Source organism: Xiphophorus hellerii, chromosome 14, assembly GCF_003331165.1.
Source record: "Xiphophorus hellerii strain 12219 chromosome 14, Xiphophorus_hellerii-4.1, whole genome shotgun sequence".
Taxonomy (NCBI): domain Eukaryota; kingdom Metazoa; phylum Chordata; class Actinopteri; order Cyprinodontiformes; family Poeciliidae; genus Xiphophorus; species Xiphophorus hellerii.
Genome location: NC_045685.1, coordinates 8,983,775 through 9,001,672, shown reverse-complemented (window position 1 = coordinate 9,001,672; position 17,898 = coordinate 8,983,775). Strand labels below are relative to the sequence as shown.

Here is a 17,898-nt window from a genome sequence, read left to right as displayed (position 1 = left end):
TTGTTTCGCTGTGGGGACGGTGTATTCAGGGTGACGTGGAGTTTTCTGCCACATCGAACATTTTTGCGCGCTGCCTAAAAAGTTGAACTGCGGTCTCGTCTGATCAGAGGACTTTTGCTAATTATATGTCGAGTTAAAATTACATACAGGAGGACTAGATGTTTATAATAGGCTGCTTCTAAAAGCAAATATATGATATTTTAGAATACCCTTCCAGTTTTACATTATGCACTTCTTTATGCTTGTCCATTATAAACTGTATTTTCCTCCAGCTCTTCTACTAATTATTCTTCAGCTGTCATTTTCATAACTTTAGATTTCACACCAGGGACGCCCAGCTTTGGGAAGCACCGGTACAGAAAGAGGCAGAGGAAATGATAGGAGCGTCAAAAATGTAAGCTGCCGAGCTGAAAGGTGTGGCTTAGAGAAAAGCCTGTTGCGCTAATGAACCTCATACATATTCATCAGGAGGGCGGGGCTTACAATGCAAATGACTGTGAGCGGGTCCACTCAAACATCAGCCGCATTAACAGCGCCCAGGGCCGCATTTAAACGCAGCTGCAATGGAAGCTTTCAATGAAGTGATCCACACAAGTAAGACAGAAAATAGGAGTAATTCAATGACAACATGACCAACAAAAGTGCCATTTAACACTAATTTAAATCAATTCTAAACTGTAAAGGAAAAAATAACAAAACGTAAAAGGCGGATATGACATTTGAGAGGCTTTGCGCGCAAAAAAAATTAAAAAAAAATCCGTCGTTTATATCTTGGTTTTCAACAAAGTTGGACACATTTTTTTCGCCGACTTCCACGAGCAGCAGTGGTTTAAACACACATCAACAATCTGCCGTGTGAGCGGCTCATAGAGCATGCGGAGAGCCGCCTCACCTGCAGGACCAATAGCAGCCTAGAAACAACTGGTACTTACTCCGTGCGTAGATCTCAGCACGCAGGAGACAGTCAGCACACAGATCCTGCAACGCAGAAACATTTTTGGTTTACTTTATTAGAGTTATGTGAGGGAGTTTTTTTGTTTTGGGGAGGGGGTTTCCTGGCAGATGACCTGCACGGGAGCTGTGGTCGTGCACCGCACAACTGCATGCTGGGGCATTATTAGTTCGCACAGAGATTTTTGCAACAACAACAACAAAAAAAGAAGAGAAGTATTCTTACAGGAATTTCATTTTGTTATCCGCCTGGCTGCCACAGACTAGTTCCCCCCTCTCTTCACCAGCAGGAAGATCCTCTCTTCACCTCAAACGCGCTCATCGGCAGCTCCAAAACCTCCACTCCTGTGTCATCTACACGGAGATAAGAAGAGACAAAGTAGTCCCTCCGCTGAAACTGAGAACCCCTTCGCAAGTTCCGCGCTCGCTGCAAATGTGACCGAAAAAAAAAAACAAAAAAAAAACATGAACAGAAATCTGGCCAAAAAGTAAGAAGTTTGTTCCCAACTCACCGAAGTCAAAGCGGTGCACAGGCTGCTGCGCTCTCCGAGCTGCTGCGCTCTGGGCTCAGCGGCGAAAAGCAGCGAAGGGGCGGAGGAGGGGCCACACGTTCAAACACACACACACACACGCATGCACGTCTCCTCGCGCATACATTCACACACACTGACGCACATGTCAGCGCCTCCATAACCGAGAATGCAAAAGCACACAGTCTGAAATCAAAGCTGAAACTCTCTCTGCCATCTGCAGTGGTTCGCCGATCTCGCGTTTATCACCATAAAAAAAGTGCCAAAACTTTTTTTGCATTGCGATAAAACTACAGACTATTTTATTTTAAATGTATATTGTTTTCTTTATCATTTGATATACGTTAGTGTTGTACAAATTCTAGCAAGGCTAGAAAAAAAAAGCACATGAAATCTTCTTCTTTTTTTTAAATAGTTTTCTTTCTGTTACCGTGATTTAATTGTGAAGCAGGCAGGAGCCTGGTCTGTTTGCACTCCACGCATAGCCATGGTGAGTTACTCAAGTTGCAAACAGTCCTCTTTTAGCTCTAGTGCTCTATTTTTATTCATCTTGACCTGAGCCTTCAACGCCGTTTTTAACAGCCTGTTGATGTATCTTTTACGCCGATGACGTCATCCTCCTGCCTGAATCTGAATAATGGTTCATCTGTAAGGCAGGATCTCAGTTGGTGATTTTTGTCCTTTTTTTTTTCTAGCTCATTGATGTCATATTTATGCGAGTCATCTCCATTTGCTCTAACTCCGAGTTAAAATGTGGATCAAAAACAATATAAACTCACAAGATCACATGTGAGGTTCCTCAAGGCTGTACTCTCGGGCCACTTTACTTCAGCATGCCATATAGTCCCACTGCATTACCTCTTTCCTTTCATATGCCAATGTAACAAATCCAATTTTACCGTATTTGAATCAATGTGTCATGATATTAATAAATAGATGAGTAGGAAGCAGAGGTCGCCGTTTTTGGTGCCCAAAACTCTTATTAAAGTGAAAGATCGTCATGCTAAATCCTACAGCGGACGCAAGCAATTTAAGGGCAAAATAATACTGATAAGAAAGCATTGTTGCTGTTTGATTTTATCGTCAACAGGCTTAATTTGATAGTCTCCGTAAAAAAAAACAAAAAACAGGCAGCTGCACTGGCCACCTGTTTGTAAACAGGGTAGATTTATCCCATATACAGACCAACAGAGATGTTCACTCAGACTGTTTTCACTGGACTAGAACTAAACAAGAGGAGACAGATGGGAGTTTCTTCTCGGCTGTGGAAAAAAAAAACAAAACTCCCTGAAAACCTGAGTTGCTCAGAAACAGTTCGCATCTTTAGATCGTGATTAAACACATTATTACATACATGCAGCTTTTCCATTAAAATTGACTGTGTTTATTACTTTATCTATTGTTTTTGACCCACTAATAGAGAACATGTCTGTTCATACTCGATTTTTTGCCTCGTTAGCGCAGCTAGCTTCCTCCTCAGACAGTCTGTGTAAAGTAAACTCGTAGCTGAATGTATTGCACACACATAAAAATGCAACGACTGCAAAAGCATAACACATCAAGTGAGAGCAGCGAACCACATGTTGTGTTGTTTTCTTTTCTGTTCTGTCCTTTTATAAAAGGAAAAACAATAATTAGAAAACATCTGGAGAGTTTGAACGTTCGGCCATGAAGTCTTGCATTTTGATTTGCGTGGCTTCGTAAATGATGAAGCTGTAACCGAAGCGGCCAACTTCACCTGCGAGCAAACAGATGGTAATCTGATGATTCACGCTGTGATTTCGTCGAGCTGCCGCCCCCCAGAGACGTTCAGCTCACCTGTCACTCGTGTCATCCCCATCCACCTGCAAAGGATCAAAAGTGGAAAAGGGGTGACCTTTCAAAATCCCACAGGAATGCAACATGCCCAGACTTACAGAAAAATTAAAGGGAAAATGTCAAGACACTTCTTTTTTTTTCGCAGTTCTTTTTGGGCGCAAAGTGGTATCCGTCCGCGCATATCCGGACGGGGATAAAGTTACTTTCTTTTCATTTGAAAGGAAAGGAAACCCGATCTGAACTGAATGATCCGCACCTGAAAGTACGTTTTGCATTAGATTATATAGGCTACATATATATATTTTTATTTTTGCACTCTTTTTTTTCCGTTGCAGATGCACGCGGAGCACAAATCACTGCGCTCAAGAGTGTCGGAGTCGCCGCACATCCGGGGTGGGCAAGTTTGCGCTGCAAGTCGAGGGGAGGGAAATAGAGCGGGGAAGGGGGACGGGAGGAGAGGAGAGGGGAGAGGAGTGGGGTGGGAGGGTGAACTGCAGAGGCGCACCGTGCCAGAGCCAGGATCACTGCAGGATCTCTCGCTCTGTGAGCGCAGCAACAGCCGCGGGAGTGAGTGCCTTTTCTGCTCACACTTTCTGCGTCCGAGTCTGCAGACGGAGTTGGCGCACAGAGACATGACACGCACATAGAGAGACGGGTCCGTGATCGGTAACGCAGGTGGATCGCAGTTTTACTCCCGTGAAGATGACTAGAGGCTTGAGGCGCCTGCGACAGCCTGCCTGGGTTGTGATTTGGCTCGTACTGTACGCCACCATACAACTATCCGACTCTGCGGTAAGTGCGCTTTTTGTTTGTGGGGGGTTGTTTTTCCCTCCTTGCACAGATTTTTTTTTACTATTGTTATGATTCTGGGGTTTTTTTTTTTTTTGGTTTTTATTTATTGGTGGGAGTGCTGCTGGTGGTGGTGGTGGTGGGGGCCCAGGACCCACGCAGCATGATGAGACCTGCCGCGCTCACCGAGCCGGCGCCGGGACGGACTCCGCCGCTTCCAACCGAGTCCGGATAAAAATGTAGAAACATGAGAGAGAGAGACTTGCTTCTTAACAAGCGTCCGCGATGCTCGTATGTCAATAATAAGCATGCAATCGGCGCGTTTGCACTTCTTCCCCCAACTTTTGGTGCACCGCTTGTTCCCCACCAGAGCAACCTCCTTGCTTTTGTAGCTTTCATGGCAGCTAACCCGGACCGGGGGGTTTGTGTCCGGCTGCATGCGCTCTGACTGCGAACAGGAGAGGAGAGGAGGCAACCTGCAGCAACAAGCCAGCCAGGGAGCTTCTCACCCACATTCACACTTCTTTTTTTTTGTTGTTCTTTTTTGCAGCTTGCATGTAATTCTGCGTAGTGTGAAAGATTCCGGCACAAAAAAATAAATAAATAAAATAACATATAAAATATAAAAAGGCTGAATGTGGCGGATTGTTCCTTTGCTCTTTGTAATAATAAGAAGAAGAAAAAAATGCGATCCCAGACATTCCTGCTCTGTCAGTGATAACAGCGTCTGCACAAGCAGGTTTGCTGTGCGTAATCCTGTCGTCGTCCAAGAAAAAAGAAGAACAAATATTGATGAGTTCCCCCCCCCAAAAAGTGTTCAAATGCTTATGTTTCGTTCTGTTTGGACCAGGGGCTGACTCTAGAAACTTTTGAAAGGGGCACTTTTGAGTCAAAACTTCTAGGTTATTGAATGTAGAAGTCATATTTGTCAAGTTCCCTGTCAAAAATGGAAGAAGAAAAACTCGTGTGAAGTCTGAATTCTGACTGGAAAAGCCTCTCCGTATCCAATATGGCTGCCACATATGAAAACACTGAAAGTCGTAGGTGTAAGAGGTGTATTAGCAATTAGCAACTGTGATCCTTTCCTGATTTTTCTTCTAATTTCGCATTTTGACGCATGTATCGTACAACGTGTGTATTCGTTGGGCGATGAATAAATTGAAACTTTAGCTAGTTGAGGCTAATTCTCTCTTTGCAATATTCTGTTCTGTTTAGCCAAAGTAGGCATCAGTTAGAGGGCTAGCTAGCGAGCCTGCAGGGTGGGTCACTGCCCACCCCTGAACCCCCCGTTAGATTCGCCCCTGCCCCAGACGCTAAAAAAATCTGACCGCCCCTGCCATCTTAAATGCGACATCTGGTTGAAGTTCCTCCTTGCACATGATCTGGATTCAGGAGGCGTTTGTGTTTACTCATAGTTTACGCCATCCTCACACGTAGTCGCTCCTATAAAGACTCAGTTCTCGCCAGACGCAGGTGTGTGTTATCTCTTGAAACCCTGAGGACAAAAATCACTGAATGCCTCTCATGTAATGTTTCAGCAGCTCTGTCTTTCTCTCTCTCTCTCTTTTTCCCCACATGTTGAATATTCACACCTCATTAATAATTCAGAGATTCTGCTGGATGATAATCCCGCCCATAATCCAGCTCTGTCCAATCAGGCTTGCTCTCGTTTCTGCTCCTTCTTGTTCTTGTTTTTTTTTTTTAACTCATCCCAGACTTTTCTTGCATCCCCCATAATTGAAGCATCAGCTTGTTTACAGAACATGCAATACGCAATTTGTCTGCAATGCTTGATCCTTGGTATAAAACTCTCATTTAAATATTTCTGAAATATTTAATTTTAGTCACGATTATGTAAAGCTTCCCTGTGGTCAGATGTTGACTTAGGATCCCTAAAACAGGGTGAAGGTGATTGGACAGAAAAATTCTTTATTTTTTATCCATCAAATCTATTCACAACCTAACAGTGTGTGTGAGATATTCTGTCGGCAAAGGTAAAATTAGCAGAAATGATTGAATTAGCTTTAAATTATAACTTTAAAATAAATAAATAAATAAATATCTTCAAGATTTGCCTTGGTGTATTTAACTTAATTTTTCAGTGCATTCGCCAGAAAGCAGCTTTTAGGTTATAGGTAAAATATAAATAAATAAAAATAGCTGGATGAGATCTGCTTTAAATTTATTATTCTCCATAAACATAGGCTGAAACACTGAGGTGAAAACAAGAAATTATGTTTATCGTAGTTATTATTGTTTCTGTTATAACAGAGGTGCTATGATAAAAGGTTGAGTGGCGCTTTCACAAGATTATGGGTTGTGAAGAAGATGATGCTAAAGCAAAGGGGGGCAAAACAAACAAACCAAAAAAAAATGTAGCAGGACTGAAAGTGAAACTGCATCGCTGGACTTGGGAACAAATGTTTGAGCCAAGTGCTTTCTCACTGTCTGTATCAGCGAGTTTATTTTCATCAGAGTAAATATATTTGCAGACCTTGAATCCAGTGTGAGTAAAGGAGAAACCCATCTTACAGAGGAGGAGATGTTGGAGGGAGTCTGACTCGGGGAGTTTTCCCCCGGTGGTCTCACTGACTCCCTCTAGTGGCGGCTGGCTGTGTGTATAATACTCATCAAAGCTCACCAAGTTACTTCACTCGACAAAACGTTAAGTAATTGCTCATATACTTTGATATATATGGCATTACAGATAGATATATCAATTTCCAGGAGGAAATCCCATTAAACTTTAAACTGAGGAAGCTGATGTTGTTTCGGCAGATTTTCATAACAAATCCGTTCTAAAACTGCACAGACTCGTTTCCTTTCCATTTCATAACATAAAAGTTGTAGTAAAAGGAGAGCGTCACGCGTCACTTGTGCTCTGAGAATTAAAGCCGGCTTTGATACGAATCTCCTCAGCGCCAGGTGAGCGAGTTCAGCTGTAATGTACACCCCAAGGTTCTTCCTTTGAACCCGTCATGCCCTGCAAACCACAAACACACACTTAGCTGCACGCTCCGTCATGGGTTCCCTCACCTTTACACGTGACCTGGAGCCCAGGTGGAGTCTGAGGTGGAGGAAGAGGAGGAGGAGGAGGAGGGAGGGAGGGTGAAGAAGTCGACTGACTGCATTTGTGAGGTCAGGGAGCTTAGTCATAACATCCGCGCAGAGATTATGTCTGCGACGTATGCAGCAGATAACAGAGCACGCCTTCCAGTGCAGCAGAGGAGGAAATCTGTGCATTCTCTCTTTTTTTTTTTTTACCTCATTTCTCGTTTGTTTGTTTTTTCATGATTTTTCTTTTGTCTCCTGGTAACGCTTTTTATTTGTCTGCCTTCAAATGACCCTCCTCCTTCTTGTGTACACAGGACTCTAATGTATAGACATAACCTTGTAAATTTACCTTGTAAATAACACTTTCAAAGCTCATCTTTTATTCCCTGCGAGTTCTATGAACACGTTTTGTTGCTCTGACTTGATGGGGTTGGTTTTGTTTTCGTCACCAGATTACATAGCATTAAAGGTAGAATGGACATCAGCCCACATTGTTTTATATTCCTGGTGTTTCTTAGTTAATATTTTAAGCTATAATAACTTTACATGTATTTTAGTTTGAGTAATTTTAAGATCACGGTTGAAATTGGGATTGTAATCACATCATAACCCAAAGCAGCAGAGCCAGCTAATTTAAAGGGTGGTGGAAAACCGGAAGAGCTAAGTTTGCTAAATGTAGCTATGGTATTAAAGATGCTAATAATGCTAATAAAGTTGGCACTTTATCTCATTTTTAGATTTAAAAAATATTTTTCGAGGCATTCAGTTTGTTTCGTTAACTGTAGCGCCTATGCTCTGAGTAAGCAGACATGCTAACTCTTGTTAGCTTGTTGCTTCGGGAATACATCTGGAGGCTAGCCCATTCCAGCCACTCACTTCCTGTATTTACTTGTCTGCTTGCTAATGTTCGTTCCAAATTACTGTTGTTTTCAAAAGGAGCGATGGGTGCTACCTCTCTGGTAGCTACGCCGCAGGTGTCAGGATTTTTTTTTGCTACTGGAAATATGTTCAGCTAGCTGACTTTGGTTTTCTTTGCGAGGTAAAAGTTTTTGGTGTAGTTCCCCAATTTGTTCCAGAGAAAATGACCAGAAAAGCCTCATGTCTGCACAATCTCACCAATATCTATTACAACCACCCAGAAAAGTATGTAGCCAAATACTCGTGGTTTTGAAAGTGTGATCACACTGTTGTTTAAATTAGAGTCTGCTGTTCCACATTCACAAACCTATGATTTTTAATCATTAGTTACAGATATTTTTATTTGATTTGTCTAATGCCGTTTAAAATTACCACCAGCTAAACCAAAAGACATCCAACATGCAGTTGAGAAAGATCTAAACAAATATTTGGAACAAATCTAATCTAGAATGCGCTTAAAGTACTTTTATATTAAAATTGTTTATCATGCTAAACAAAAGTGCTTTATTTCCTTCCTCACAAGTAGAGAGCCTGACTAGTTTACATTAGCTTGTTACGTAGCTGTCTGCTCATTTTACTGACAGATGTTTGCAAGCGGGCTGCACAGTGGCGCAGTTGATAGCACTGTTGCCTTGCAGCAAGAAGGTCCTGGGTTCAATTCCCGGCCCGGGGTCTTTCTACTTTCACGGGGTCTTTCACAGTCAAAAACCATGACTGTAAGTTTAATTGGTCTCTCTAAATTCTCCCTAGGTGTGAGTGTGTGCATGGTTGTGTCCTGTCTGTCTCTGTGTTGCCCTGCGACAGACTGGTGAACCCCGCCGCTCGCCCGGAACGTTAGCTGGAGATAGGCACCAGCGACCCTCCCGACCCCAATAGGGACAAGGGTGTTAGAAAATGGATGGATGGATGAGCTCCAAGAGATAATGCTCGTTTCTAGGGGGCATGGAAATTTTTTTTTTCTTTTGCGTTCCCTCACAATACTCAGGGATCAGTTCACGCGGCATAATTGAATACTGAAAGCCTTTCTTACGGTGGGCGCCATACTTTCTGCTTTAATATAAGGTTATGTGAGGTTTTTCCATGAATGTTAATATCTCGTTGTGAAATATCTGAAGTTTAGTGTCTTTTTCTTCAGGATAGAAAGGCAAAAAAACCTATGAGATAAACAGAAACTTTCGGTAAATAGGAAAGAAATTAAAATACATCCTAACTTGGACTATTTCTGAGTTATTATCGCGGGTAATTAGTCATCTGACAGTTTTGATTGTGTCTCTGTTGTGTTCGTAGTCTGAATGGTTTAAAGGGCCGTTTTCATGATCAGTTCCATCTCAACCTTAACAAACATAAACATGCAGTGAATAAATCAACTTTCAATCAGTTTTTTGTACCAAAGACTTAATAATAATAATAAACACGTTTTATTATTTTAAAACACGGCAAACTAATGGTGGTAGAGGGCCGCACTGGGTTAACTCGGGGAATCTCATCTGTCCCATCTCAGTGAAAACGTGTTTATTATTATTAACTGTTTGGTGCAAAACGCTGATTGAAAATCGATTTTTTTTACTGCATGTTTATGTCTGTTAAGGCGAAGATGGAGCAGCACTGAAAGCTCTTTAAACCATTCAGACTACGAACACAACAGAGACACAATCAAAACTGTCAGATGATTTATTACCCGCGATAATAACTCAGAACTAGTCCAAACAGCTTGGATGTATTTTTATTTCTTTCCTACGGAAGGTTTCTGTTTATATCATAGGTCTGTGGTGCCTTTCTATCCTAAAGAAAAAGGTGTACACTGTCAGATATTTCACAAGGAGATATTAACATACATGGAAAAACCTCACATAACCTTCTATTAACACAGAAAGTACGGCGGCCACCGTAAGAAAGGCTTACAGCATTCAATTATGCCGCATAACTGACCAGTAGATTATTGCGAGGGAACGCAAAACCTTTTGCGAGGGAACGCAAAAGAAAAAAAAAATCCCATGTCCCCTAGAGGGCTCTGTACGTTTCCAAGCCAGTTTCACTATAAAAATACCAGTGCAGCAAAACCACACCTGTAATTTGACTTGTAATTAAAAATAAATGTGCAATAAATCTAAAAAAAAAAAAAACACAACTAGATTGTTTGAATTCAGCTTCAAAGAAAAAAACTAGAAGTCTAATGTGAAAAGATCATTAAGAGAAACATAAATATTATTAACCCTCCCACGATTATAAGAGATGAGGTCCATTTGACTTTTTACTCTGTGCGCAGTTCAGCAGGGTAGTATTAACCCCGCGAGCGCCTTTACAATGTTTTGTTTTTTGTGTGTGTGGTTTTGGGAACTGACGGTCTAATGGGACAACTCCCTGCTTTCCTGCTGTGACATCTGCCGCACTCCTCCTGAGCGCTGCGCTAAGACCACGAGAGGGTACAAAAATATGTATATTTAAACATGAGCTAGTTGTGGCATTCCAAACAGAGCTAAAAAGTCATCATGTGGTGTAGTTAGTGTTCAGGCTAGATAAGGCACGCGTCATTAATCCATTTTAAACACTGTTACACTTTATTCCCACTGCACAGCGCATAATTCGACAATGTTGCCGGCCGGATGAAATGAACTCACGGGCTGTGGAGCCACCATTTGATGATCACTAGCCTAGAGGTTAAGACTCACAATGTGGTGTCAATGAACTGCGGATGCCACCCGTATTAGCAGGTGGACAAAAGAGAGCTAAGACTAACACCAAATGTTTAGACAGCTAATTATCCCAGTGCAGTATAGACACTTCTTCCTTCTCTGCTTCTAGCTGCTGCATGAACACCCTGTCATTTAAAGAATTAGCTGTTATTTCTTTAATTTCAAGCTCATCTTCATTGCAGGTTTCTTATATTCTGCAAAGTAATAATTCCATTTAATCTAATTCTGTTCCACGTCTCTTTTTGTCAACTTTGCATTCTCCTACTCACCGTTATAAAGATGGTAAATATGAAAGTTTTTCTTGGAGAGTTTTTGTTCCATCTCACAGTGTTTGGTCTGGAGATTTTGGAAGGTCTGGCCTTTCCCAATAAATCCTGAACAGGCCTGATAGTTGTCACTGCTTGAAATTCGCCTTGTTCTCTTGTTTCTAGAACTGACAGAAACCAAACTATAGATTTATTAGCAGAGATAATATATATTTTACATATCCAAACATCAGCATCTCAGCTTTAAGCCACATTTTATAAAATCCAGTAACATCGATGGTCACTCTACTCACCAACTTCCCCAACCAAACCCAAAACAGGTTTTGTGTCTTTAATATTTGCTATATTAAAGACACATCATATCTCATCTGCTATGTGTAAGTCAGCAGGACAAAAGGTTTAGCCAACCTACTGAGGGACAGCTGTGGAGTCAGAATCACATAGTTGAAAAATACAAAGTTTGATTCATTTGGTTTAGACAGAAGTTACTTATTCTGATTTTGAAAAGTTTAATAACATTTTGATTGTTACAGAATCTCATGTTGTTGATGTTTTTATCACTTGATAAAATCAGACAATAAAAGGCAACTATGTGATAATTCTTCACCAAAAATATTACTGAATTGTGAAACTGTTTTCTACTGTAGGCAAAAATTCAGCAAATACAGGCTGATTCCATAAATTAGAAAATGACTGAAAAGTTCCTTTGTCAGCAGTTTCATCACCAAGTGAAAGACATTATATAGATTAATTAGATTACATATGTTTTAACATATTTTTGTTTTCTAGTACGTTTAATGACTCCTAAAAGATTATTTTCAAAAGTTACTGTTAATCTGACAAGCCTGATCAGGACGTATATCCTAATTTATTGAATAAGACTGCATGGCATTCACATTTAAGTTTTAGCTTTATTTTTAGCACTAAAAAAGAAAAGGCCTTCCAGTAACTGTGAGTGCATCAGCGCCCCCCACTCCTCCCCGTCCCCACCAACTTGCAACACAAAGTTACACCCTCACTTTCAGACCAAATAATCTGCGTTCTCCGAAATGGTTACCCCGAAGTTATAAACCTTTATGGGCTATTTTTCCCCTTTTCCCACCCAAACAAATGCATTGCTGAGGTGAAGCGTTCCCTTGCAGTCAGTCAAAATACATCTGCTCCACTGAATAAGTTCAATACGGTCGACTCATGTTGTTTGTTGAATCAGTCTGTCGACGGTTCGTAGTTCTAGCTTTCTGTTACACATACCACCAGACAATGTCAGCATTTCACTCGTGTGTTCTGCACCTGCGTCTCAGATGGCTGTTTTGTGGCATGATAGTATCTTCTCCTTCACCGGACCAAAACAAAAAAACAACAAAAAAAAACAAGGGAGAAAAGTATGAAAATACATAATCTACCAAGAATCAAAATGTTATTGCATATGGAAGCCTGTTTCTGCCACTCTGTTAAAAAAATAAAATAAATGTTCTTATTATAATGAGATAGTATCACAAAATAATGAGATAGATTCTATCTCAAAATAATGAGATATTTTGGAAATAATGACTTTAATGTAAAGTTGACAGTTTTAATGGACTTTAAATGCAACTTTTAGAGCAACTTTGCATTAAACGTGTCATTATTTACCAAATGACACTTCAGGACAACATTCAGGCATTCATAAAGACTCCTTCATGTTCATGACAGGTGGTATGTTTATGACAGTGTCATGTCAGTCTTATGCACACCCTGTCAAATAAAGTGCTACCTATGAAATTAATCATCCTTATTTAAGACTCCGTCAAATGATCAGTGGTGGTCAAAAACATCCGACAAATCAGATATTATTTCAGTATGGCCTGTGTAAACACTGTGTGATTGTAAAACTAAATTGCATGAGTGAGTTATAATTTGTTTCTATTTTAGTATATTGTGTTACCTGTAGTAAAACTTATAGATAGGAGCTTTTATGAAATCGAGATGAGTAAATGTATGCTTTATAACTCTGAAGAAAGCCTGTAAAATGTAGCCTCATCTAACATTGCCCAATGATTAACGGCCGATTTTTTGCTAGATTATTTTTCTCTCCTAAGCAAAACAAAACCGATACCTGTGACCCAGCCACTGGAGAAGCGGCATCCATCGCTCCTTTTGGGAACCGTGCTATTTTGAAACGACCATTACCACGCTAGTGAGAAAAAGCTGTTCGAAATGCAGAAATATCCTGATCTTACGGAGGAATAAACTGTCGCGAGCTTGACTGATGCTGTCGTCATGAGAGAACCTGTATCTCCGTCTGAATCCATCCCATCTTGCGAGCAACTTTCCTCTTTGATCGCTTCATACCTCCCCCATATGCTTCAAACACGTCGCTCGCTAACAAACGCACATCCACGCACTGACACGCAGATCAGTAGGCAACTCGGGGCGGGAATCGCACCCGCAACTTTAGTATTGCAAGAAGACTCCTCTTCCCATCGAGGTACAGTCGGGAAAGCAAAACAAACAAAGCGTTTTGGCCTACGCCATGTCAGTGCGACTGACTTTTTTTCTTCTTTGGTGTTGTTTTGTTAAGCCAATGGAAAAGCCAAAGCCGTTACCGTTTGTAACGGTTTCAGACTTAAAAAAAAAACAAAAAAAAAACACCAAAAGCTGCAGAAACATGCACTGCCTGTCAAGTTCAGCTTTAATCCTGAAATGCGAGCTCTGTTTTTCACTTTGCTCTGCTAATCTCTTTTGCGTGCTGCACTCCGAGCTGAGTTAAGCGTAATTATCTCTGGCAGGTTTATTTTTAGTGTTTTATGCAGATACATCCAGACTCCAGCCCAGCAGTTTTAGCTTTTGCTGAAGCTTGTATTTGTTCCTGCCTCTGATTTGCGATCTCTGAGTGTGTGTGTGTGTGCGTGCGTGTGTGTGAGTGTGTGTGGGCGCAACTCCGATCCATGGGCTGACCGACAAGTCCACCTACACACAGTCAGTCATAAGACATGTTGTTCTCCTTAGCTCCACTCTCTGACTTCTTGTGTTTCAATTTTCCTCCAAACGGACCTTTGGTGTCTAAAGCTCTGCCTCGGGTCAAACTGAAACAAAACATATGAAGGACATATGAAGGAAACGGCCAATAAAGCTTTCGGAGCAACTTCTCTAAAATATCTGAATGAAACAGATAAGCAGCTGAGGCACGGCACTGAAAAAGCATGCCTTGTAAATTTGCCTTGTAAGCAGGAAAAGTTGTTTGCATATTTTCCCCTGAAAAAAAAGAGGGTTTTTAATCTATCTGTCTGTGATCTACAGATGTCTACTCCTCTCTTCTCCTGCTTAAACCTGAGCCAAATATACAAAATGCCGTATGCGTCTCCCCCCACGGCAGAATTAAACTATTACCGACTATTTGTTAGCAGAAGATCAGGCTGCGTCACTCTGCGCCTCTTTATTACCGTTTGCAAACCGTCCCGTCTCGCGTTACATCCTTGGGGTCTGAGGCATCAGACGTTATTATTGCCGCTTCGGTGTCTTTTTTTTTTTTTTTTTAAGTTTGAGAATTGACATAACACTCAGTTTCTTATTACATCAGCCTTTTATGGTCTTTTAAACACCCCAAAGCTTCTCTTTTTTCCTTAGGGTTTTTCTGCCTTTTTGCACGTAGAGGTGACATTTAGGAACTTTCTCAGAGATCTGCAAAACAGCAAGTCCAACATTCGACATTTCACACGTACGTCTCGGGTCTCGATACATTACTGTGCCATTAGAAGTTGGGTTAGTTTTCCAAAACTGCATATATTACTTCTCTCTGCAGACGTGATGATATGTTTTAGCCACTACACAATCAACAGTGTCCAACTTTAAAACCCTTCTGAAAACGCATTTTTCCTTCACCGGTCTTGATTTCACTTAACTTTTATTGGTATTGATTTGATCTTGATTTTCTGTTTAACTGCGTCGTTTCATTGTGTTTTGAATTGTAGCTTTTCCTCTATTTTTAAGCTTTCTTTTGTCTTCATCACTGATGTTCAGCCCTTCGTTCCAGGTGTCGAAGCGCTTTGCTAACGAAGTTGTTGTGGAGATGAAGGATCTCCAGCAGCAATCAATCAATCAAATTTTATGTGTATAGCACATTTCAGCAGCAAGGCATTTCAAAGTGCTTTACATCATATCAAACACAGAAACACAATGCAACATAGGATCAACAATCAAAACACAACATTAAGTCAAGTTCCATCAATAAATTTGTAATTGATTACGTTTCAAATACAATCCTAAACAGGTGGGTTTTTAGTCGAGTTTGCATCCATAAAAGATTTATCTGTTACACAGCAGTCAGTCTTGCACATAATCTGAAGAGGTTTAGAAATATCACTGATATTTGTGAGAATAATCATACCACAAAAGGTTTCAGTCTTTGTTAGCACACATTGTTTTTAAGGTGGAATGGCTTGACTTGTAGATGGAATCCATGCTGCATATTGCTCTGTTTTTTAAATTTTGTTTGTCGTGCGCACTGAAAAGCAAAACTATATTTCTCTAAACTCTGTGTGAATAAATATCGGCAGTTTTCTGGAGAGAAAGATATTCTTGAAGAAATGCAACATTTGCGATCTCTAACAGTATACCTTTTTGATGTAATGTGCACCGTGTAGCGACATATTAGTCAAGAATTAAATATTCATAGACCAAAAATGAGTCCGAAATTTGCAGCTTTGATTTCAGCTGATTCAAATTTCTCTTCTCACGCTTCATTTTAGCCTTCTCGTCATATTTAATGATTATGATGATTTATTGCAGGTTCATAACAATTTATTTACCTCTGCCAAGATTAGAAGCAAAGGTTGTGTCACAACAAGTGTGTGAGTAGCTGTAAAACAAAATTTTGAATTGAGATTTCATCATCTTATATTAGCAATTAGCACAGTTAGCATTAGCAACTACAAACTGCAGTCTCTGTGCATAGACTCTTACCTTAGCTATCAGATTTCCAAAAGGCGATGAACATTTATAAATCTTGCATGCTACATGCGACAGACTGAAAGCGCATCAGGATAAGACGGGGCAGCTTTTCTTTAATTGATTTAGCCTCCCTGTTATCAGCTGTACTCTCGCACCTAGCTTGTTTAAAAGTACCAACCCAAACTAAAAGTTGACATAGGGCCATACAAAATTGTTCCCTTTTATAAAAGCTTCTTAATCCTGTTATGTTTTTTCCGATTTAATTTTTAAACACCTCAATGACACTAAAAATGACAAACTATTAGCTTTATTTAATCTTTTTCAACTTCAACAGCATACAGTGTCATTGTTAGCCTGTTAGCGCTTAGCTAGGGTGCAGTGGGTCAAGATAAATAATTCATCTCAAAGTGAAACACAAATAAGTATCTTACTAATACGCAGCGAGGAGCTGTGTACAAAAGTCATGTGGCTTAATGAATGGGGTTCAATCTGAAAGTGACTCGTCTTTTATGCTAATAAAGAAGAAACCTTGTGATTCATCTGTAAACACATTCCCTGCAAACCAAGCTATATCCCACAAATTCAGAAATTATGTGTCAAAAATCCAGATTTTTGTTTTGTTTATTATTGCCATGGCTACATGAAAAAAAAAAAGAGACCAGAGCACACAAACTAATCATGAGTCACACAGAGAGAACGTTTAATGTTTTAGCTAACAACTCCATCCATCTACCAGAGCAGTTAAGGTGGGATGGCATCCTCCACCTACCTCCATTCCACAATTCAGTGCATCTCACACGAGCTCAGATACCGATGACACACTGCGATAACTAACAATACACAGAGTGATGGGTGCCCAACTGGCTCCTTTCAATGTGCATAAAGCTGTTTTGACTACTTTGCGTTCACAGTGTGGAATGGCGTCTGCTTCTCTCTTCTTCTGCTCCCGTTTTCCCCTCCCTCGTTTTTAGCGCTCCGCTCCCCACGCGCCGCTTTTGTGAACACCTGTTTCTGTCATCACGTCACTGAGAAAGTCTCAGGGCTTCCCTGAAGGCCACATAGACAGAGTATTTGTTTCTTTATATGCTTCATGCTGTGTTAGCATCCATGGCCACACCATTAGGGGACATTTTGAAAGAAAGAAACACAAATATGTTCATTCTAATCTGGTGTTTCACTGTTTGCAGTCGGAACAGACTTTTCCTGTTTCTGTTTAATATAACGTGTTACCACTAGGGGACAGTAAAATGAGTTGTAAATGCAACATTAAAGGGGTCGAAATGGTTTAATTAGCTAGTAAATCAAGAATATACTTAAAGTAGGCCCCTAAACAAAAAGCTCATTTGTTAGCAAAGCTAAGCTAGCAAATACACATCCAACAGACTCAGTTAACAGATTTTAAAGCCATTTTTCTTTTGGTAGCTTTCTTGTGGTCTTCCCCAACAACTGGGAAAACTTCAGAGCTGTTTAGTTGTTCTTTATGTCAAGAAGGGGAATTTTTGTGCATTTTCATTCCTTTGAGTTTTATTTTCATCTCCAAATAATGTTTAAAACTTTTCTTTTGAATCTCTGGATAAGTACCCAGGTTTAGTCTTGGATTCGTGTTAATTGTTACGGTTCAGTGTCGCATCAGGGTCCTCGCAGTCACAGAAGTGCAAACGTGCATGTTTGCATTGCTCAGGTGCTCACGATTAATCCCGGGTCAGTGTGCCGGCTGGTATGCAACTAAGCCTTTAGCATCTAAAGGATAATGTTCAGCAGGTCGCAGTGTGTGGGGGTGTGTGTGTGTGTGGTGTGTGAGCATTTTTCCCTCTTGTCGAGTGACACAGAAACAGCAGCAGGATAAAGGAAATAAATCTAAGTGATCTGCTGCTTGTTTTTGTATTTATTTAGGTGCTAACGTTTCCACTAGTGCCGTTTTAAGTTCATTCTTTTCTCCAGGTTACATGT

The 17,898-nt window shown here is 40.6% G+C and overlaps 2 protein-coding genes across 7 annotated transcripts in view; one reads left to right on the top strand and one right to left on the bottom strand.

The window, feature by feature from the left end:
* Positions 1-1,591, bottom strand: part of col4a6 (collagen, type IV, alpha 6) — a 124,258-nt gene extending 122,667 nt beyond the window's left edge. For 5 of the 6 annotated variants that reach the window (XM_032582573.1, XM_032582574.1, XM_032582575.1 and 2 more), the window contains exons 1-3: positions 1,464-1,581; positions 1,178-1,378; positions 933-978 (exon numbers count right to left, since the gene is read on the bottom strand). In XM_032582573.1, the coding sequence (XP_032438464.1) occupies positions 933-978; positions 1,178-1,188 (57 nt within the window). In that variant the 5' untranslated portion in view covers positions 1,189-1,378; positions 1,464-1,581. Of the gene's footprint in view, positions 1-932; positions 979-1,177; positions 1,379-1,463 lie in introns of all 6 variants that reach the window. The other variant, XM_032582572.1, reaches the window with a different exon arrangement.
* A 2,198-nt stretch (positions 1,592-3,789) lies between these two features.
* The window catches only part of col4a5 (collagen, type IV, alpha 5 (Alport syndrome)), a 58,863-nt gene continuing 44,754 nt past the window's right edge, over positions 3,790-17,898 (top strand). Inside the window, exon 1 of the mRNA XM_032583375.1 lies at positions 3,790-4,091. Coding sequence (XP_032439266.1) covers positions 4,002-4,091 — 90 coding nt within the window. The 5' untranslated portion in view covers positions 3,790-4,001. The remainder of the gene's footprint in view (positions 4,092-17,898) is intronic.